Source organism: Puma concolor, chromosome A2 (assembly GCF_028749965.1).
Source record: "Puma concolor isolate L17-30 chromosome A2, mPumCon1.1.hap2, whole genome shotgun sequence".
Taxonomy (NCBI): domain Eukaryota; kingdom Metazoa; phylum Chordata; class Mammalia; order Carnivora; family Felidae; genus Puma; species Puma concolor.
The window spans coordinates 89,399,930-89,422,745 of record NC_141668.1 but is presented as its reverse complement, the minus strand read 5'-3'; the positions used below and the strand labels follow the sequence as shown (position 1 = coordinate 89,422,745).

The window sequence follows — 22,816 nt, the reverse complement described above, 5'->3', positions numbered from 1 at the left end:
AAAAGAGACAAAGGAAGAAACAGACTCTTAATTACAGAGAACAAATTGATAGTTAACCAGAGGGGAGGTGAGTGGGCAGATGGGCTAAGTAGGTCATGGGGATTAAGGAGGGCGCTTGTCATGATGAGCACCAGGTGTTGTACAGAAGTGTTGAATCACTATATTGTACACCTGAAACTAATTTATCACTATATGTTAACTACACTGAGATTTTAAATAAAATGTTTATTTTATTTATTTTGAGAGAGAGAGTTAGAGAACATGAATAGGGGAGGGGCAGAGAGGGAGAGAGAGAATCCCAAGCAGGCTCTTTGCTGTCAGCACAGAGCCCAATGCAGGGCTCAGTACGAACCATGAATTTGTGGCCTGAGGTGAAACCAAGAGTCAGAATCTCAACTGACTGAGCCACCCAGGCGCTCCTGGAATTTAAATTTTTTTTTACAAAAAGAGAAAGAATGTAGGGGCGCCTGGGTAGCTCAGTTGGTTAAGTGTCCGACTTTCGCTTAGGTCATGATCTTATGGTCCATGAGTTCGAGCCCCGCATCAGGCTCTGTGCTGATAGCTCGGAGCCTGGACTCTTCTTTGAAATCTGTGCCTTCCTCTCTTTCTGCCCCTCCCCCACTCGCACTCTGTGTGTGTCTCTCTCTCTCAAAAATAAACATTAAAAACATTTTTTTAAAAGAGAATGTAATGGGCTGTAATGAAATGAAGATGCTATGACAGTGCCAAGGACACTGTAGGTCACTTCAGCTGAGGGATATGAAGAGCAACATTTCATGAGGGAGATGGCATTTGAACTTGTCCTTGAAGAATGGACATAATTTAAACCTTAAGGGATATGAAACTAATAGAACAGTGTTCATTATATTTGAATAAAAACTTTAAACACACAAAAAAATTATAACTTACACCTAAGGAATAGATGCAAAAGGAAGATGATAGTTCTCTCAAAAAATAGGGAAATAAGGGACATTTTATTTTATACAAAAGTCAGAATAAAAATTATAATATAAAAAAATCTGTCCTTACACTTCTGCCATTATATGAATGGGATAGTTTAGAGTCATATTTAAAAATGAAGAGTTAAGAATATTTTTATTTTTTTATTTATTTTTTATTGATTCAAGTACCAATTTATTTTTTTTTCAATATATGAAGTTTATTGTCATATTGGTTTCCATACAACACCCAGTGCTCATCCCAAGAGGTGTCCTCCTCAATACCCATCACCCACCCACCCCTCCCTCCCACCCCCCATCAACCCTCAGTTTGTTCTCAGTTTTTCAGAGTCTCTTATGCTTTGGCTCTCTCCCACTCTAACCTCTTTTTTTTTTCCTTCCCCTCCCCCATGGGTTTCTGTTAAGTTTCTCAGGATCCACATAAGAGTGAAAACATATGGTATCTGTCTTTCTTTGTATGGCTTATTTCACTTAGCATAACACTCTCCAGTTCCATCCATGTTGCTACAAAGGGCCATATTTCGTTCTTTCTCATTGCCACGTAGTACTCCATTGTGTATATAAACCACAATTTCTTTCTCCATTCATCAGTTGATGGACATTTAGGCTCTTTCCATAATTTGGCTATTGTTGAGAGTGCTGCTATAAACATTAGGGTACAAGTGCCCCTATGCATCAGTACTCCTGTATCCCTTGGGTAAATTCCTAGCAGTGCTATTGCTGGATCATAGGGTAGGTCTATTTTTAATTTTTTGAGGAACCTCCACACTGTTTTCCAGAGCAGCTGCACCAGTTTGCATTCCCACCAACAGTGCAAGAGGGTTCCCGTTTCTCCACATCCTCGCCAGCATCTACAGTCTCCTGATTTGTTCATTTTGGCCACTCTGACTGGCGTGAGGCGATATCTGAGTGTGGTTTTGATTTGTATTTCCCTGATGAGGAGCGACGCTGAGCATCTTTTCATGTGCCTGTTGGCCATCCAGATGTCTTCTTTAGAGAAGTGTCTATTCATGTTTTCTGCCCATTTCTTCACTGGGTTATTTGTTTTTCGGGTGTGGAGTTTGGTGAGCTCTTTATAGATTTTGGATACTAGCCCTTTGTCCGATATGTCATTTGCAAATATCTTTTCCCATTCCGTTGGTTGCCTTTTAGTTTTGTTGGTTGTTTCCTTTGCTGTGCAGAAGCTTTTTATCTTTATAAGGTCCCAGTAGTTCATTTTTGCTTTTAATTCCCTTGCCTTTGAGGATGTGTCAGGTAAGAAATTGCTATGGCTGAGGTCAGAGAGGTCTTTTCCTGCTTTCTCCTTTAGGGTTTTGATGGTTTCCTGTCTCACATTCAGGTCCTTTATCCATTTTGAGTTTCTTTTTGTGAGTGGTGTGAGAAAGTGGTCTAGTTTCAATCTTCTGCATATTGCTGTCCAGTTCTCCCAGCACCATTTGTTAAAGAGACTGTCTTTTTCCATTGGATATTCTTTCCTTCTTCGTCAAAGATTAGTTGGCCATACATTTGTGGGTCTAGTTCTGGGGTTTCTATTCTATTCCATTGGTCTATGTGTCTGTTTTTGTGCCAATACCATGCTGTCTTGATGATTACAGCTTTGTGGTAGAGGCTAAAGTCTGGGATTGAGATGCCTCCTGCTTTGGTCATCTTCTTCAAAATTACTTTGGCTATTCAGCGCCTTTTGTGGTTCCGTATGAATTTTAGGATTGCTTGTTCTAGTTTCGAGAAGAATGCTGGTGCAATTTTGATTGGGATTGCATTGAATGTGTAGATAGCTTTGGGTAGTATTGACATTTTGACAATATTTATTCTTCCAATCCATGAGCACAGAATGTTTTTCCATTTCTTTATATCTTCTTCAATTTCCTTCATAACCTTTCTATAGTTTTCAGCATACAGATCTTTTACATCTTTGGTTAGATTTATTCCTAGGTATTTTATGCTTCTTGGTGCAATTGTGAATGGGATCCGTTTCTTTGTCTTTCTGTTGCTTCATTATTAGTGTATAAGAATGCAACTGATTTCTGTACATTGATTTTGTATCCTGCAACTTTGCTAAATTCATGTATCAGTTCTAGCAGACTTCTGGTGGAGTCTATCAGATTTTTCATGTATATCATGTCATCTGCAAAAAGTGAAAGCTTAACTTCATCTTTGCCAATTTTGATGCTTTTGATTTCCTTTTGTTGTCTGATTGCTGATGCTAGAACTTCCAACACTATGTTAAACAACAGCGGTGAGGTGGACATCCCTGTCGTGTTCCTGATCTCAGGGAAAAAGCTCTCAGTTTTTCCCCATTGAGGATGATATTAGCTGTGGGCTTTTCATAAATGGCTTTTATGATCTTTAAGTATGTTCCTTCTATCCCGACTGTCTCGAGGGTTTTTATTAAGAAAGTTGCTGAATTTTGTCAAAGGCCTTTTCTGCATCGATTGACAGAATCATATGGTTCTTATCTTTTCTTTTATTAATGTGATGTATCACATCGATTGATTTGCGAATGTTGAACCAGCCCTGCATCCCAGGAATGAATCCCACTTGATCATGGTGAATAATTCTTTTTATATGCTGTTGAATTCGATTTGCTACTATCTTATTGAGAATTTTTGCATCCATATTCATCAGGGATATTGGCCTGTAGTTCTCTTTTTTTACTGGGTCTCTGTCTGGTTTAGGAATCAAAGTAATGCTGGCTTCATAGAATGAGTCTGGAAGTTTTCCTTCCCTTTCTATTTCTTGGAATAGCTTGAGAAGGATAGGTATTATCTCTGCTTTAAACATCTGGTAGAACTCCCCTGGGAAGCCATCTGGTCCTGGACTCTTATTTGTTGGGAGATTTTTGATGACTGATTCAATTTCTTCGCTGGTTATAGGTCTGTTCAAGCTTTCTATTTCTTCCTGATTGAGTTTTGGAAGCGTGTGGGTGTTTAGGAATTTGTCCATTTCTTCCAGGTTGTCCAGTTTGTTGGCATATAATTTTTCATAGTATTCCCTGATAATTGCTTGTATCTCTGAGGGATTGGTTGTAATAATTCCATTTTCATTCATGGTTTTATCTATTTGGGTCATCTCCCTTTTCTTTTTAAGAAGACTGGCTAGAGGTTTGTCAATTTTGTTTTTTCAAAAAACCAACTCTTGGTTTCGTTGATCTGCTCTACAGTGTTTTTAGATTCTATATTGTTTATTTCTGCTCTGATCTTTATTATTTCCCTTCTTCTGCTGGATTTAGGCTATCTTTGCTGTTCTGCTTCTGTTTCCTTTAGGTGTGCTGTTAGATTTTGTATTTGGGATTTTTCTTGTTTCTTGAGATAGGCCTGGATTGCAATGTATTTTCCTCTCAGGACTGCCTTCGCTGCATCGCAAAGCGTTTGGATTGTTGTATTTTCATTTTCGTTTGTTTCCATATATTTTTTAATTTCTTCTCTACTTGCCTGGTTGACCCACTCATTCTTTAGTAGGGTGTTCTTTAACCTCCATGCTTTTGGAGGTTTTCCAGACTTTTTCCTGTGGTTGATTTCAAGCTTCATAGCATTGTGACCCAGTGTGTGATCTATCTTGGAGAATGTTCCGTGTGCACTCGAGAAGAAAGTATATTCTGTTGCTTTGGGATGCAGAGTTCTAAATATATCTGTCAAGTCCATCTGATCCAATGTATCATTCAGGGCCCTTGTTTCTTTATTGACCATGTGTCTAGATGATCTATCCATTTCTGTAAGTGGAGTGTTAAAGTCCCCTGCAATTACCACATTCTTATCAATAAGGTTGCTTATGTTTGTGAGTAATTGTTTTATATATTTGGGGACTCCCGTATTCGGTGCATAGACATTTATAATTGTTAGCTCTTCCTGATGGATAGACCCTGTGATTATTGTATAATGCCCTTCTTCATCTCTTGTTACAGCCTTTAATTTAAAGTCTAGTTTGTCTGATATAAGTATGGCTACTCCAGCTTTCTTTTGACTTCCAGTGGCATGATAAATAGTTCTCCATCCCCTCACTCTCAATCTGAAGGTGTCCTCAGATCTAAAATAAGTCTCTTGTAGACAGCAAATAGATGGGTCTTGTTTTTTTATCCATTCTGATACCCTATGTCTTTTGGTTGGCGCATTTAGTCCATTTACATTCACTGTTATTATAGAGTCATTGTGATGTCTGTAGGTTTCATGCTTATAGCGATGTCTCTGGTACTTTGTCTCACAGGAGCCCCCTTAGGATCTCTTGTAGGGCTGGTTTAGTGGTGACAAATTCCTTCAGTTTTTGTTTGTTTGGGAAGACCTTTATCTCTCCTTCTATTCTAAATGACAGACTGCTGGATAAAGGATTCTCGGCTGCATATTTTTTCTGTTCATCACATTGAAGATCTCCTGCCATTCCTTTCTGGCCTGCCAAGTTTCAGTAGAGAGATCGGTCATGAGTCTTATAGGTCTCCCTTTATATGTTAGAGCACATTTATCTCTAGCTGCTTTCAGAATTTTCTCTTTATCCTTGTATTTTGCCAGTTTCACTATGATATGTCGTGCAGAAGATCGATTCAAGTTACGTCTGAAGGGAGTTCTCTGTGCCTCTTGGATTTCAATGCCTTTTTCCTTCCCCAGATCCGGGAATTTCTCAGCTATTATTTCTTCAAGTACACCTTTCAGCACCTTTCCCTCTCTCTTCCTCCTCTGGAATACCAATTGTGCGTAGATTATTTCTCTTTAGTGCATCACTTAGTTCTCTAATTTTCCCCTCATACTCCTGGATTTTTTTATCTCTCTTTTTCTCAGCTTCTTCTTTTTCCATAATTTTATCTTCTAGTTCACCTATTCTCTCCTCTGCCTCTTCAATCCAAGCCATAGTTGTCTCCATTTTATTTTGCAACTCATTGATAGCATTTTTTAGCTACTCCTGGCTGTTCCTTAGTCCCTTGATCTCTGTAGCAAGAGATTCTCTGCTGTCCTTTATACTGTTTTCAAGCCCAGAGATTAATTTTATGACTATTATTCTAAATTCACTTTCTGTTATATTGTTTAAATCATTTCTGATCAGTTCGTTAGCTGTTGTTATTTACTGGACGTTTTTCTGAGGGGAATTCTTCCGTTTCCTCATTTTGGATAGTCCCTGGAGTGGTGCGGGACTGCGGGGCACTTCCCCGTGCTGTCTTGAACAACTTGCATTGGTGGGCGGGGCCACAGTCAGACCTGATGTCTGCCCCCAGCCCACCGCTGGGGTCACAGTCAGACTGGTGTGTGCCTTCTCTTCCCCTCTCCTAGGGGTGGGATTCACTGTGGGGTGGTGTGGCCCGTCTGGGCTACTTGCACACTGCCAGGCTTGTGGTGCTGGGGATCTGGCGTATTAGCTGGGGTAGATCGGCAAGGTGCACAGGGGCGGGAGGGGTAGGCTCAGCTCGCTTTTCCTTTGGAGATCCACTTCGGGAGGTGCCCTGCAGCACCGGGAGGGAGTCAGACCCGCCGGAGGGATGGATCCACAGAAGCACAGCATTGGGTGTTTGCGCGGTGCAAGCAAGTTCCGTGACGGGAACTGGTTCCCTTTGGGATTTTAGCTGGGGGATGGGCGAGGGAGATGGCGCTGGCAAACCCCTTTGTTCCCCGCCAAGCTGAACTCTGTCCTCCGGGGCTCAACAACTCTCCCTCCCTTGTCCTCCAGCCCTCCCATTCTCGGAGCAGAGCCGTTAGCTTATAACCTTCCAGATGTCAAGTCCCTCTTGCTGTCGGAACACACTCAGTCCGGCCCCTCCGCTTTTGCAAGCCAGACTAGGGGCTCTGCTTGGCCGGCGGGCTGCCCCTCTGCGCGGCTCCCTCCTGCCAGTCCGTGGAGTGTGTACCGCCTCTCCGCCCTTCCTACCTTCTTCCGTGGGCCTCTCGTCTGCGCTTGGCTCTGAGACTCCGTTCTGCTAGTCTTCTGGCGGTTTTCTGGGTTATTTAGGCAGGTGTAGGTGGAATCTAAGTGATCAGCAGGACGCGCGGTGAGCCCAGCATCCTCCTACGCCGCCATCTTTCCAGGATCCTCCAAGAATATTTTTAAAAATTTAAGGGTTTGAAGGGAGAAGAAAATGCCAAGCAAAGCCAGTATTTTTGGGAAAAAAAAAAAAAGCAATTATAAATTTGCATGACATGTTTGAGGCAGGTGAATTTTCCCAGTATAACTGAATGGAAGGATAGAAGGGGAGCAGGAAAAGGGAACTGGAGACGAGTGGTGGTTTTCTTTAATATCAACTAAGAGGAGTTCAGATTCTCTTTCTCTAGGCAGCATGCAGCCATCAGATGATTTCTGTCAGTTCTGTGACACATTCTCATCTGTGTTTTAGAAAGATAACTCTGGCACAAGTGTGAAGGAAAGACTGAAATGGTCAGAAATTAGAGAACAGGAGACCAGTTAAGGTTAGGTAGGGTTGCCAGAGTGAAAGGAAGAAAAACAAAATAGCTTTTTAAATTTTTTTTAAATTGAGGTATAATTGACATACAATATCCTATTAGTTTCAAGTGTACATCATAGTGATTCGATAGTTTCATTTAAAAATAATTCCTATGATGATTTTAGTTACCATCTGTCACCATACAATTATTACAATATTTTTTACTATATTCCCTATGCTGTACTTTTTATTCTCATGACTTATTTATTTTATAACTGGAATAGTTATTTAGTCCCCTCTACTTATTTAAATCTGAATTTCAGATAAAGAACAAATAATTTTTTGTATAAATATTGTTCATGCAACGTATTTTATCTGGCAACACTAAGTTAGGAGACTATTGCACTAGTCCAAGCAACAAAAGAATATGGCAGTGACAGTGGTAACAATGTGAAGGAGGGAACAGAAAATAAGTAGCTGAAGAGAAGGAACCAACAATTGAGGTTCACACCCAAGTGACTATGGGGATTATGAGAACAATATTGGAAAGGACAGAGATTTCTTTCTTGGGTGAGTAGAAGAATGGTACCATTTCCTGAAATAGGAAATGTCCAAAAATAAATAAAGAGTAAATATGGACTAGAAGATTCTGACATTAGATGTGTTGAGGTTGAGGCTTCCAGAAAGCCATATGAAGGTGGAAATTCTCATCAGCATCTGAATCAGATTTGAAAATCATCAGCATACAGGTGACAGTTGGAGCCACTAGAGTTGCTGTGTTCTCCCAAACAGAAGGCAGAGTAAACAAAGGGCATGAAAAAGGCTTAGTGAGAACCCTCATCTAGTTAAAGGTAGAAAGCATATATATTGACAAAGGATACTGAGAAAGGACATAAAGATATGTGGGAGGAAGGTGCCATTCTGCACTGAAGAAGGAAGGGAAGAGTGTGGTTTCGGGGTGGGGATCAGCAGTGCAGGGAATGCCACAGAGAGGCCAACCAGGATAGGGGCTGAGAGCCGCCCCACTGACTTCAGAGAGAGTATCCCCCATGGTGTGGTGCATGGGAAACCCAGGTATGTAAAGTTAAAAGAAATAAAGACATGTGTCACTGAAAAAGGACCATTCCTTCAAGAAATTCATCAGTAAATGGAAGAAAAGAAATGGGGTCTAAGATCTTGAGGTTTAGAAAGCAGAATCTAACAAAGGTGGTTTTCACATAGGATAGGATTTAATAGGACAGAACAGTAGGGTAAGATTGGGTAAGATAAGACTGGACCTGTAGAAAGACTTTAAAACTTTGGTAGCTGATGGAGAAGAAAGCAATATGGGAAGAGATCTAAGATTTGGTAGACAATTTATAATGGAACCTTAGGAAAATCAGTGCCTGGTTGTTAATCTAGGGAAGATCATACTCCCTTCCTGTCTGGCCCTGCCTGTATGTTCTTCCTGGTTTCATCCCTGGGTTCATATCCATCTACTGTGCCTATTTCTGGAAAATTTGCTCAACTTTCAAAATTCGGTTCTGGTCTGTTTCCTTCATTCATACATTCATTCATTCATTCATTCATTCAACAGAAATTCATGGAGCGCCAGTATCCAACACTGTTCTTAGAACCAGAATGCAGTGAATACGACAAAAATAACCTAACGTACATCATTCATTCATTATTCCTTCAACATATTTATTGAACATCTCCCATAGCCCACACTGTATTCCTTTTCTCTGAATTTTGACTGCAATTATGGCAGCACAATACAGTTTACCACTAATTATCCTTCTTTGGTGTATATTAACCTTGTTTTCTTTGCTAAATTACAAATTTTTTGAGGTTGGGGCCTATTTTCCCTTAAGCCCAATGCCCCATACATAGTAAATAACAAAATCACTTTCCCAATATAAATAAGTATCTTAAAAGCTACTTAAAACAGGACTCAAAATATTTTAAAACTGACTGTCCATCTAGTATTTATTGAAATCTTCTATACTTGAATTGCTGTACAAAATGCCCCTTGAGTCATACCTTTCCACAATACATCAAAGCGAATGAAACTGAAGAAGGAATCTGTATCTTTCTGTACGAGCTGCTGTCACAGAAACTTCACAGAACTGATAAATTGCCCCCAGAGGGATCTTTTAGATAAAGTCTGTCATCCTTTTAAAGTCTTGGCTCCTTTTGGACTTTCTTCTTCTGTCATTCTGGGCTGGATGAGCTCTCAAGTGTGTTTCAGCTCCCTCTGAAAGGCAGGTGAAGTTCACGAACTGTTCTTAAGAGAGCAGAGATTTACAGGGAACAAATCAATGAAATTAGAGAATACTGATGGTTCAGTCCCTATGTCTCTGGGTATGTTGCTTAAATCCACACTGCCTGTGACTTTTCACCTTTTCTTTGTTCTTTTTTGTAAGTCTTTAGTATGTCCTTAATAAAGAAGTTACATTTTTTTAGATGGGAATTTAGTTTTCATGCAGATCTTTTCCCCCAGAGACAGTCGTTTAGGATGACTTTCCTAGCTATATTTAACCATAATATAGAAGTATGTAAGGAAATGCTAAAAATTATGACAGCAGATATCAGAATCCTGAAGGTTTTCTCTACCATTTGTTGCCCTTAAACAAGGACATCCTAACATCTGTTAGGTTGAGGGTAACATTATCACCATATCTTCAGATTAGTTAACTCAATAAAATTTATTATATGCCAAGTTATATATGTCTAACAGGTGTAACATGCTATATTTCTATGCTTTATGACTACCACCATCCAAGTTACTTCTGTTATTATGATCCTTCTTATGCTAATTAAGGTCTAGCTTTCTTACTTAAAACATCACATATTAGCAATTTCTCCTGATGAACCCCAATAACCCAGGATGAAATGGAGCTAGACATTCCTCCTTTCCTTCCTCCCTCTCTCCCTCCCCCACTGCTCCATCAGTCCATCTTTCTTTTCTTTTCTTTTTTCTTTTCTCCTCTCTTCCTTTTTCTTTCTTTCTCTTTGTCTCTTTCTCTCTTTCTTTCTTCCTACAGATGGTGTTCTAGAGTTTTGAGGTTGCCTTACTGTCACCATAGAGTATTAGCAGCAGAAATTGCCTATAGATGAAAATTAACATTAATGGTGATTAATTTAAAAACTGGAGGGCATTTTTTGAAAAAGTAATAAAATTAAGAGTTAACGTTATAATTTCTGGACCATAAGGATAGAATATTTTCCAGGAAATCCATGTACATACCTACATTCCTGCTATTGTGATTGCTGCTGTTATGAATGATAATGGTAGGTGGGGAGACGCTTCTGGTTACACATGTAATCCTTTAAAATCCAGCTTCTGCAGACAGTTCATAGAAGCCAGCAATAGTAAGGACTATTGGCTGAATGCAGTAGTGAAAAGAATAGAGGGTCAAGGGCTAAAAGACATACCATTAACTCATGGCTTTTCCACCAATTAGTTGAATGGTTTTCAGTTTCAGGTACCTGTTCTGTTACTCAGTTTTGTCATCAGGATGATCTTAGTTACTTCTCAGTTCTAATGCTCCATTGTTCCATTTGACTGTAAAGTAGAGTGATACAGAATATTTATAGTTTGCACTCTCCGACAACCAAATGAGGTACCAGAAGTAAAAATGAAAAATGTAAGATGAACTGCATTTAAAATACAAATACCAAATATGTGCTAAACTATTGAACATACTGTGTGCAACAGTTTAAATATTACCACTTCAGAAATAGTTGATCATTTTTAAAAAACCATTATCAATAGGTTCCGAATTTTGGCCATTAAGACCTTAAATGTAAGGAAGCGATAGTTTATTAAAAAGCAGAGTACATCTTTTTAATGTGGGTTAAAATATGGACAGGTTCCACAGCTCATTGCAGACCGTCATTTGAGCAGTCTCACGAAGCACAATAGTTAACTTTGGCCTTCCCAGATATCAAGTCTTTGATCTTTAGCATGGCTCTGAACTATCTTTACAAATTATTTCCTTGGGTCTAGTTAACTTTATTTATGGTCATTCTTAAGTGACATCTGGTTTCTGTTGTTATTTTTTTTATTTGAAAGCTAACACTATACCTGTTTATGGATGCAGTTAAGTTAACAACTTAAAATTTTTGTTTTGTACAGGAGGAATTTGTGACCCTGGAGATTCTCATGAAAATGATGTCACCTTGTATGCAAAGATTGAAGGAAGAAAAGAGCACATTACACTGGATACTCTTTCCTATTCCTCATATAAGGTATATATGCCAATCCATGTGCCAAATGGCCCCACTGTAGACTTCCCTAGACAAGTCAAAGTCAAAGCCATGAAGACCAAGCTAGATGCAGAAGAGAACACTCTGTTCTAGAAGCCCAGAAATTTGCCAGATTTCTTAAAAAGTGACATGGACATTGTAATACTCACTTTCCCCCCCTGATACAAAGGAAAAATGAGGTTTTATTGGGAAAAATGAATTAGACCCCACCAGAGATTATAAGATGGGAGACCAGTACTCTGACAATGATTTTTGTACCCAAGAAAGCCCTAAAAGTGGTTCTAATTATAAAGCTTCACAGACTTGTTATCAGGCATCATGGGCATTTTTCCAGCATTTTAAGATTTCCTAGGCAGAAGACATTGTGTAAGTACAGATTATTACTACTTTTGCTTTTATTTTATTTTATTTTATTTTATTTTATTTTATTTTATTTATTTTCTTTCTTTCTTTCTTTCTTTCTTTCTTTCTTTCTTTCTTTCTTTCTTTCTTTCTTTCTTTCTTTCTGGCTAATTATAGCCACTGAAATTGGCCTCTTTTACTTTTCCCTTTGGATCTAGGACATCTGCAGGCTGTAGTTATGTGAAAACATCTTCAAAATTATGTGTGATGCTTGTCATTAGGTGTGGAATTATTTTTTTCTAGTGGTAGGTTTATTTGTGCTGAGACTACACTCACCCATTCATTACTAGTTAGGCTTTTCTCCACGTTGATGGCACCCTTGGTACTATAAAGAGCTTGAACACAGCCAGCACTTAGCATTTCATGGTTTCAGTTAGAAGACAGGAGATTAACACTGAAGCTAGAATAGGGAACAACCAGAGAAGGTGTTCGCACACTCCATCTGCTAGGGTTACCCAAATTATCTCACGTGGGATTTCATAATGGACTAGTTTTCCAGCTGTGACTAGCTAGGGTTACACCTGCTCTGGTCATCTGCACGCCACAGACCAAACGAGTTATGTAAGTTATCATGGGTTAACTTGTTGACTCTGGCAGTTACTGCCTAGAGTCATATTTTCAGAATACCTAGTTTGGCAATGGTTGGTACCATACAAATTCACTTTAAAAGAGGACTGATGATAAAGTATTGATGCGAAGTTGCTTTTGTCTTGTGCCAAGGTCTATAAAATGGATACCTATGCTTTGGTAACTTTAAGGACCTTACACTCATTTATCTTCAGGTAGAGGGGCCCTGATCAGTACACACAGAGAGCTCCAGGTGCCTGCAAAGGAGGAGTCCTAAGTGACTCAAACAAATGCCCACTGAAGACCACATCTACTAACCGAAATAACAGATGGAACACACAAGACCTCCCCTGGTGCTTAACAAATGGCAGTTATATGCATAGTAATTGCAAGCTTGAATTCTCACAGACTCACGTAGAGGGCATTACGAATGATTTTGGTTTCCTTTGTTTTGAAGGTTCCATCTTTAGTTTCTGTAGTCATCAATCCTGAACTTCAGACTCAGGCTACGAGATTTTGCCTAAGGCAAAAAAACCATCAAGGACATAACAGGAATGTCTGGGCTGTGGATTTTTTCCACGTCTTACCTGTTCTGCCTTCTACAATGTCTCACATGATACAGTTTTCCATTAATCTGGGATGTGGAACACATCAGCCTGGTAACAGGTAGGAAGCCCTATTTTTTGAGTGTGTGAACCAGTTAAAAGTGAACATGTGGGGGAACGTGACTGGCTCAGTTGGTAGAGCATGTTACTCTTGATCTCAGGGCTGTGAGTTGAAGCCCCATGTCGGGTGTAGCGATTACTTAAAAAATAAAATCTTAAAACTAAAAAATGAACATGTGGACTTGGCTATTAAGTCGGAGTACCTTCTCAGTAGGTTTTCAGCTGAATTTTTAATGAAACATCCTTTAAAAAAAATACACACTTTCCCCCAAAGAAGAGCTCTTCAATTAATATGCAGAGTGTGATTGGATAATTTTAAGTAGAAATGACTTCGTTCTAAGAGCTCGGTCTTAGGTATCAGAAGTGTTTGCACGTGCTGTGGCAGCCATCCATGCTGACAGATTGCTGAGAGAAAAGAAAAACAAATAACTGAAGAAAAGCTTGACCCCATGTTGGTTAGTGACCCCCTAATAATAGGCACGGAAATCAATTAACACTTCAAGAGCTATGACTCCTGCGTTTCACTTCTCAGAAGTGTTGCTCGTGTCCTTTCTAAGAATTTTTTGAGTCTCACATTCACAGGATGAGGTGGCAGTGTGAGACGTGGTAATTGCCTTGCCATCTATCAAATTGGAGAGCACAGACTCAAGCTACCATTTGTTGGCTTCAAAAGATAGTTCATTTCTATAGCCGTAATTGAACCGTTTGCCCTTTGAAGGCTGGTCAGACTTCAGTGGAGGGGAGAACAAGGATTTTGGACACAGCATCTTAAAATTTGTTACACTAGTTCTGCAGGTGTTTACTGTACTTAGCCAGAGGTGAGTCATTTCATTTTGTTATCTTTGCCCTTTTTTGTTGTGCTTGTTCTGGTGTTATCAGTGTCAGCCTGGAGTTTTCCACCAACCATGGGCGTTCCTGGTCCCTCCTCCACACTGAGTGTTTACCTGAGATCTGTGCTGGACCCCACCTCCCCCACAGCACTATCTACTCCTCCGAAAACTACAGTGGGTGAGTAAATTCTCTGAGATATCAGGAGATTTGAATTCATGTTGTGACTCAAAATCTACCAAGAAGCTCGAGACTAATAGTTTTTCATAATAGGTAAGGAAGCTGCTTTCTCTTCTTCAGGTGATTTAGGAAGGATCTCATTCAAACAAACAAACAAACAAACAAACAAACAAAAAACGACAGTAACCAGTAAATCTGATGCAGGATCACAATTTGTAGGGTTATTCATTCATTTATGCTCTTGGCTTTTATATTTTGGATATATATAACTTAAACTTAGACATAAGTTTAAATTCTATGTAGTGATTCCATGGTTATTGCCAAAGGGCTTCTTGCCAAACTACTTACTTAGGGAAAGATGCAGCATAGAGAGGTGGAAGAAAGTTAAGCTGTGCAATTGAACCAGGTTCAAATCCTGGTTCTGCCATCTACTTGGGTAATGATATTTCCTCCCAACTTTCCCCTTTTTCCACATAAATTAAGGACAATGATACACCCCTTTGAGGGCTGTGCAGAGAATTAAAGATGACTGCCAAATACCACCTTACAGAGTAAACACTGGATAAACCAATAAAAAAATATTTCCAAGCATGGCAAAATTAAGTTGAGAATTATTTTCTTTCTTAGCCTCTATTTAAATGTGCATAGGACCAGGGAATAGCAAAAAATAGAAAGCAATCAATGCTAATCAGCCCCATGTCTGCACAGATGCTTATCCTCAAATAATATCTAAAGTCTGAGTACTGATGTAAAAATTTCTTAAAGGAATATCTAAAAACAAAACAAATATCACTTGCTAATAAGAACAAACCCATTACTCTAGTGTGATATGAATGTTTTTAGAAGTTATATGCTTGTCTTAAGACTGTAGCCAAACTCCACAGGTGAATTTAAAGACTTTATTGCCAAACTTTAGTGCTGTCCCAAGCATACAGAAACTACAGCATCAAAAGCATGTAAAATAGGTTCAAAAGATGTGAATGTAGTTTTGAAGCTGTTTTGTGCTAAATTTCTTGCAGGTGGAACCGAATAACGATTCCCCTTCCTAACGCAGCACTAACCAGGGACACCAGAATTCGCTGGAGACAAACGGGACCAATCCTTGGAAACATGTGGGCAATTGATAATGGTTAGTTTATGCCTGTCATAATCACATGCCATTGATGTAGAGTCTTCCTGTGCTTTTGTTCGTTGGCACAGACTTAATCACATTTCTAAGTCATGGTCTTGCGATTCATTAAACGCCCTTTCTTCCCTTTCTCCTTTGCATTCCGTTAGAAGCCCAGGGATGCACAATCAGAAAAAAAAGGCAGCAGAGTCAGCAATATTAGATGCAAGAATGTTTCAACATACAGAATTTAAAAGCCCTGAAACTCAAATTCACAGTTGATGACAGGGGATATCCTAACATTTTCTTTGAATGTTTTACACAAAATTAACATAAATACTTACCATACTGCATGTATTAAAATAAGAGCCATTCTTCTCTTAGTAACTACCACAACATCTGGAAAGCTTATCTTTTAGATGCAGACACCACACATTAAGGGAACATCATCTCTCAAATGAAAGTTCTGAAGTGAAACTTCTACCTCCTTCTCAGAAAACTGTATAACAAGAAAATTTAGATATACATAAAATATCCTATGTTATCATTAATTTTTAAGCGAATTGTTGATCATTTTTGCATAACTTTAAAGCCAATGTCACTTATAACAGGTGCACATGAGAGAAGATATTTTAATATTGGGATGCATGACTCAATTTCTTATATTTGTTATTAATAGTCTGTTTTTCTTAATAATTCTAATTACAGGAAGTGTCATCGATTTCCTATTTTCAGAGTATATCAATTTGACTGAAAAGTTATACTACAAGGAAGTAGAAAGGGAGGGAAGGAGGGACAAAATGTCAATACTTAAGCAAACAGCATAGCCACTGACTTTGATCGATTTTATAAAGTAGGAAAAGCCTACCTCATTCTTTCATGCTGATTTTCCATGTTTTAATAATCTTTTTGCTACTTTGAATAATTTAAAAATTGATACACATTTAGTGGAATACATTCTTGAAACTCAGGAATAACTTCAGGCAAGAAAACTTACTGATGAGCCAATGTAAATTCTTTAAACACTCTGTATTCAGAGAAGACCAATAAAAGGCCCGGACTTCAAAGACCACATTAGTTATATAGGTATAAACATAGTATGTTTGCAAAACCATCTAAAGGGTTAATTTGTTTAAAAGAAGTTTTGGGCACCTGGGTGACTCAGTCGATTAAGCGAACGGCTCTTGATTTTGACTCAGATCATGATGTCATAGTTCAAGAGCTCAAGCCCCACACTGGGGCTCTGTGCTGGTGGTGAGGAGCCTGCTTAGCATTCTCTCTCTCCTCTCGCTGCCCCTCCCCTATTCTGTCTCACTCTCTCCCTCAGAATAAATAAAGAAATTAATTAATTAATTTTAAAAATACAGTTTCTCCACTGGCAGAACATTTTGCATAGCATTTGAATTACAATGCCTGTTCACTAGTTCTAGGGAATAAGTATATACCTCTGAATAGTGGGATATGGGTGACTTTTCCCCTGCTGTCATACTTTTACGGGTCCTATAATGAACTTATATTACTTTGATAATAATCAAAGAAATCGAAAAACCAATACTAAAGCAAATGAGGAAATTAAGAGTGCTGTGAAGCACATATAAGCCTATGAAAAGAATATCTAAATTTCCTAACCAAGGCAATTACTAAGTCAGAAAGGGTCCCACCATCTTGTTTTGAGTAGAATGAGAAAAGGTAAGAATATATGAAAAGAGCATGGTTAGCACTGTATGTCAGATGCAAAACTTGGGACAGAATCGCCTCGATTCTGTTATCATCCTATGTGTGAGGTGTTCACAAAAACAAGACCTGCTCTCCGGCTTCTTCATGAGGCTTGAAGAGGACATACACTCAGTCTTTCCCCAGAGAAATGTGTGCCAACTTGCCAAAGAATGCTTCTGAAATCTCTCCCACTTCACTATGGAATGCCAAAAGGATGTCAAGGAAAACAAACATAGACAAAAAAAGAGGTCAATATCCTACTTTTGTTAGATATGTTTTTCCTGCTAGTGTGTACAGAAAGTATTTTCAGAATTATCCTGAAATTCCTAGCAGAACGGAAAATCCTAGGGCAAAGTATGTTTGTTAATCACTTTCTAATATTCTCAGCTTGATTAAATTAATAATAGGGGTTAAAACAAAGCTGACCTTTCCACACTCATAGGAAAAAGGAACCTATCAACTTACTCATGCTGTGAATCCCGATGACCCCAGTGTTTGCAGGGAAGGATGACACGATTCTTAATTGCAATTTTCTTCACTGACTTGAAGAGTCTTGTTTTATTGTTGAAATTTTTTTTGCAGTGGAAGCTTTTTGAACATAGGTACACTGTAGGGCAGCCTCCAGAGTGACCCTGCAAAATGCAATGAAGCACTTACAGAACTTAGAATAAATCCTTCTGCAGCCATAAAATCATGTTCTGGGAACACAGTCTGTAGGCTTTTCCAAGCTACAGAAGAGTGAAGCCCTTTCCTGATTTCTCAGCACTTTGCTGTCTAGTGGAGCCCAGCAAAGCAGATGGAGCAGGAAGGATTCTTGACCCCAATATCATGGTGATCATAACTGTATGGTTCCAGGCAGCCTGCTAAGCGTGAACATTTCATTTACTCTTTCCTCCAAGGATTATTATCCCATTTTAAAGAATAGGGACACTGAGGCTTAGACAGGATAAATCACTTATCCAGAGTTTCCCAAGTGAAACGGGAATTTGTGTTTGTAGGAGCATAGGCCACAGGGAAATTTATTTTAAAATGAAATCATTTAGGGATGCCTAGGTGACTCAGTTGGTTGAGCATTTGACTCTTGATTTTGGCTCAGGTCATGATCTCAGGGTTATGGAATCCAGCCCCACATTATGCTCCACACTGAGCATGGAGCCTGCTTGAGGTTCTCTCTCTCTCTCTCTCTCTCTCTCTCTCTCTCTCTCTCTCTGTCTCCCCCCACCACCCCCCGCTCCTCTCCCATACCCATGCTTGCTCTCTCTCTCTCTCTGTCTCTCAAATAAAAAAATAAAAATAAAATGAAATCATGTAACTATTTTGGCATGATTACAAGACAGAAAAAAAGATGATAATGGATGGCAAATCTGTGCCTAAAATTGAACATGTGAGGTCTTAACAACTGTTGCATCTCTAATTCCTCATTGGTTTTGTTCCCTTTTCACACTTTGTTATGTTATTCATTGTGCTGATTATCAAGAGGCTTAATATCTATAAATATATTTGAGCCTGAGTATCTCAGAGCCTACCATTCAACCATTAGGAATCCTTTTCTTGATATTCCAGTGATTAGAATTTAGGTTTATAACATCGTTATCAGTCAAGCCCACCATTTAGGAAAAGATATGCATTTCTGAGAAGACAATGTACAACAGATTTTATTTTAACTCCCCACTTCAGGAAGGATGGGTTAATGTTTAGAAGGATATTTAACAATCATCTGCAAGATGTTATAGATTTCTCCCAGATAAGAATGGAAGTTATAGTTGTTTTTTTGTTCAAGTGAGCAAAGGCTTTATTGGAATTGGGATTTGTATTGACAGTAAAGGGTTATAGAGCCGCACAGAACAGGAAACAACTTCAAAATCATTACTGTCACTCTCCTAAAATCTAGCAGATAATTCCTGTCATAGAAAATTTCTGTCTCCTGAACATATTTGCTTCTAGTTTATATACTTTTGAGATGACAGTTCTCTCCTCTCCCAAGTCACCCCTGTCTCCAAGCCTTGTAAATTGTCATTTTATCTTGCAAAGCAGTTTAAGAATTGAGCTAAACTCTTCATAGTGTAAACTATGGCTTTCAGTGTTTCCCCTTCCATAGCAAGGAGATGCATTATATTGGTTATTGATAAACATAAGAGACATTTATTCCAACCCCATCAGTTGTGTCAACCAACTATCCTAGAAGGCATAACCTGGGATTTATTTATTTAATGACGTTAGTTGAGATCCTGAATCAGGTACTGGGATGGGCCTTGTCAAGGTAACAATAAGCGGATCAGGTGGTGACTCCGCACTCACAAACTTATGGTCAACTGGCACAGATAGATGTTATTTAAGAAAAGAAATTTACACAAGCATATACTGCAAATTATAAAGATTATTAAGAGAAAAGTACAGGGGGCTATGGGTTTCTAGCAGATAGGATCATCTAGTGCAGATGGATTAAGGAAGAGTTAGTTATAGTTTTTAATTAAATTATAATGTCTCCATTTCATGATATATCAAATTGGTCCTTTGAAAATTAGTTCTACCTAAAGAAATTAAACTGTAGAACGTTCAACTCAGAAGCACTAATATTCTTCCTGAAATCATTTTAGCCAAAGAGACTCCATTAAGGAACCCAAATCATATGTTCTTACCTTTTTTTTTTTTTTTTTTTTGCTATGAAACATTAAAATCTTGAAAGAATTAACTTAAAACATTTCCAGCAAATTTGTAGCTAAGCTCTTAACTTGTCACATAGTGCTCTATATGTCACCCTGGATTCCTGTGTATAACATGCATTTAATGGACTAGATTTCATGGGGGTTGCTTCACAAAATTGATTCACATGCTGATGTTTTCTTGGTTTTTCCACTTGTTTTGCCTTATTTTTACTTGCTGTTTTTTCTCTGCCTGCAGTTTATATTGGTCCATCGTGTCTCAAATTCTGTTCTGGCAGAGGACAGTGCACTCGACATGGTTGCAAGTAAGCATTTTAAAATAATAATTATACTTTTTTTTGATTACGTACTTTATATATTGAAGCCACAAGTCATTTTAACTTGTTTTAATTTCCATTTTAGGCTTTTGAGGTCTTTTGAAGGCCAAAGTAGGATACTCCAAATTGAATTTAAGCATAATAGAACATTAAGTGTGTTTTGTAAGTAGAAATTGATGAATAAATAACTTTTCTATTAAGCTAAATTGTAAATAAATTTAGCATACCTCATGTAAATTTGTGAACAAATTTGAATTCTTCACAGTTTGATGACTGCCTTTTCTGTCTTTGGTTACTTTCTTCAATATGCTATTGAAGCTATTGAATATGCTTCAATATTTTAATTCCTAGCATGCTTTGTAAATGAATTATGAAAATCATTACTGACCCATAAACCCAAGGCTAAAGGAAACTGGAATGAGCCAAATGTAGCAGTTTGATAAGAAAATTCATCTTTGAGTATAATTCTGCAATCTTACTTACCTTTGAAAATCATTTGGGTCTTCAAAATGATATATAAAGTATTTTACATGATAATGATGTTGAATATGAAATCTGAAATAATATATAAATAGTTAATATCTAGTCACCACTGAAGCATTGTGTTATGTTTATAACGAGAATTGGTATTCATATGTATTATGTCATTCCCATATTAACATTTAATTATAAAATATTTGGGAGATTCCCAAAACCACAGACAATCTTGGTTATACAGCTAAGTTTTCAACAACTGATCATCTAGTTTGTCTCTTCTTGTCCTCCAAACAAAAAGAGTAGTAATTAATTAATGGAGAACTCATAAAAGGAATTTCTGCCTGATCATTTGGAAATTATATGTATGAGGCAAGACACTTGTCAGCACTGAGAGTAGAGGGTCACGTTAACTTCTTAACTATGTTGCAGTGAATTTAATTAACAAAGAAGTCACTCTGCACAATAGAAAGTATTAAAGAATTGAAAAGTTCCTATTCATATTCCAAAAGTGAAGAAGCACCTAGTGGCTCAGTCAGTTAGGCACCCAACTCTTAATTTCGGCTCAGGTCATGATATGGTTCATGGGTCCGAGCCCCACGTTGGGCTCTGTGCTGATGGTGTAGAGCCTGCTTGGGATTCTTTCTCCCTGTCTCTGTGCCCCTTTCCCTTTCTCTCTCTTTCTCTCCTTCTCTCTCTCTCTCTCTCTCTCTCTCTCTCTCTTTCTCAAAATAAATAAATAAACTTTAAAAAAATTATTTAAAAAACCAGTGAATATGTGTCTCTGTGCTTTTGAATAAAACCACCAACTCCTACCCCAAAAGACTGACTCATTAGATCTGTGAAGCATTATCTGGTGTTTTCCTCAAGTTATTATCTTCATCTATTGTCCATATCCAGGCCATCCTCTCCTTAAGTGCATTTCAAATAAAATGAACACAAGAATGCCAGACATCTTTGTAATTCCTGAAAGTTGTCCTGAAAGTTCTGAAAACAAATTATCTGAAATGACAACTGCTTTTATTAATGAAAATAGAAAGTGCTATTTCTAAAAAAAAAAGTGCTATTTCTAAAAAACCCATCTATAATTACAGTAATTCTACTTCATACTTCATTTTTCGTGTACAATATCCTGTTAGCATTCAGTGGTTTTATTAAGGCAACCACCTGTGTCACTCATGATGGATGCAAACAGAAATCTGAATGGCCCTGTTATGCCTTTGGGCATTGGTTTTTTGTTTGTTTGTTTGTTTGTTTGTTTGTTTTTTAACACCATACATCATTTTGAACAATCATGGCCTTTTCCTCCTTCTAAGGTTTTGCAGAGTATTTTCACCAGTTATAACCTGAGTTTTTTTTCCCTATTTCTGATGACATTTTACATAATATTCAATGGTTTTGTTCATCTGTGGCTGTGCTGTTTGACTACTACATCCTTTTTAAAAAAATTTTTTTTAATGTTTATTTTTGAGAGAGAAAGAGACAAAACCTGAGCAGGGGAGGGAGAGAGACACACACACACACACACACACACACACACACACACACACACAATTCGAAGCAGGCTGCAGGCGCTGAGCTGTCAGCACAGAGCCCCATGCGGGCTTGAACTCCCTAACTGGGAGATCATGACCTGAGCCAAAGTCACATGCTCAACCGACTGAGCCACCCAGGTGCCCTGGTGACTACTACATCCTTTTCCGGCAATATATGCTTTGTCAAGCATGAGCAAAATTGCATAGAAAAGGAGTTTATATTCGATACCATTTATTTCTCTTAAACAGATGCTTGAATTTGGGGCCCCTGCAGCTTTGTTTCTCTTCTCACTTTGCTCCCCTCATCACTGCTATTATTTGCTACCAGGATTCCACCTCTCCTGCTGCCTGACATGTTTTTGCCTGTGTGCAATACTCAGGCCTGGATTTCTAAACTGATAAGTCTTTATTCTGATAAGCCCACCCCTGTTAGAGGTTCTAGTGAGAAGGGCAGAAGGCATCCTTTTATCTTGACATTCAAGGTGACCATAATGCTACACTTGAGGATGGGTAGAAAAACCTGCAGAGGATATATTTAGAGTCAGGAGAGCCTCATGCCATTCCTGAAATCTCCTGTTACCCTACTGTTTCACTGCAAAACAAAGACTACAAATGTATTTTTAAATACATGAATGGAATCCTTATCAACATTTTATCCCAATTATATAACTTTTGATTAAAAGTACACTTCCAAAACCACTAAATGGGAACTGACTCCAGTGTGAGTCTTCTCTAAATGATCACCAATTTCTGTCCAAACAGTGGTCCTAAGAAGACACATTTAAGATACACAGAA

The 22,816-nt window shown here is 38.4% G+C and overlaps 1 protein-coding gene across 2 annotated transcripts in view; it reads left to right on the top strand.

Annotated features, from left to right (window-relative positions):
* The window catches only part of RELN (reelin), a 535,402-nt gene that overhangs the window by 345,217 nt on the left and 167,369 nt on the right, over nt 1–22,816 (top strand). For both annotated transcript variants that reach the window (XM_025929644.2, XM_086696880.1), the window contains exons 13-17: nt 11,435–11,547; nt 12,992–13,200; nt 14,079–14,207; nt 15,227–15,336; nt 19,933–19,999. In XM_025929644.2, the coding sequence (XP_025785429.1) occupies nt 11,435–11,547; nt 12,992–13,200; nt 14,079–14,207; nt 15,227–15,336; nt 19,933–19,999 (628 nt within the window). The remainder of the gene's footprint in view (nt 1–11,434; nt 11,548–12,991; nt 13,201–14,078; nt 14,208–15,226; nt 15,337–19,932; nt 20,000–22,816) is intronic.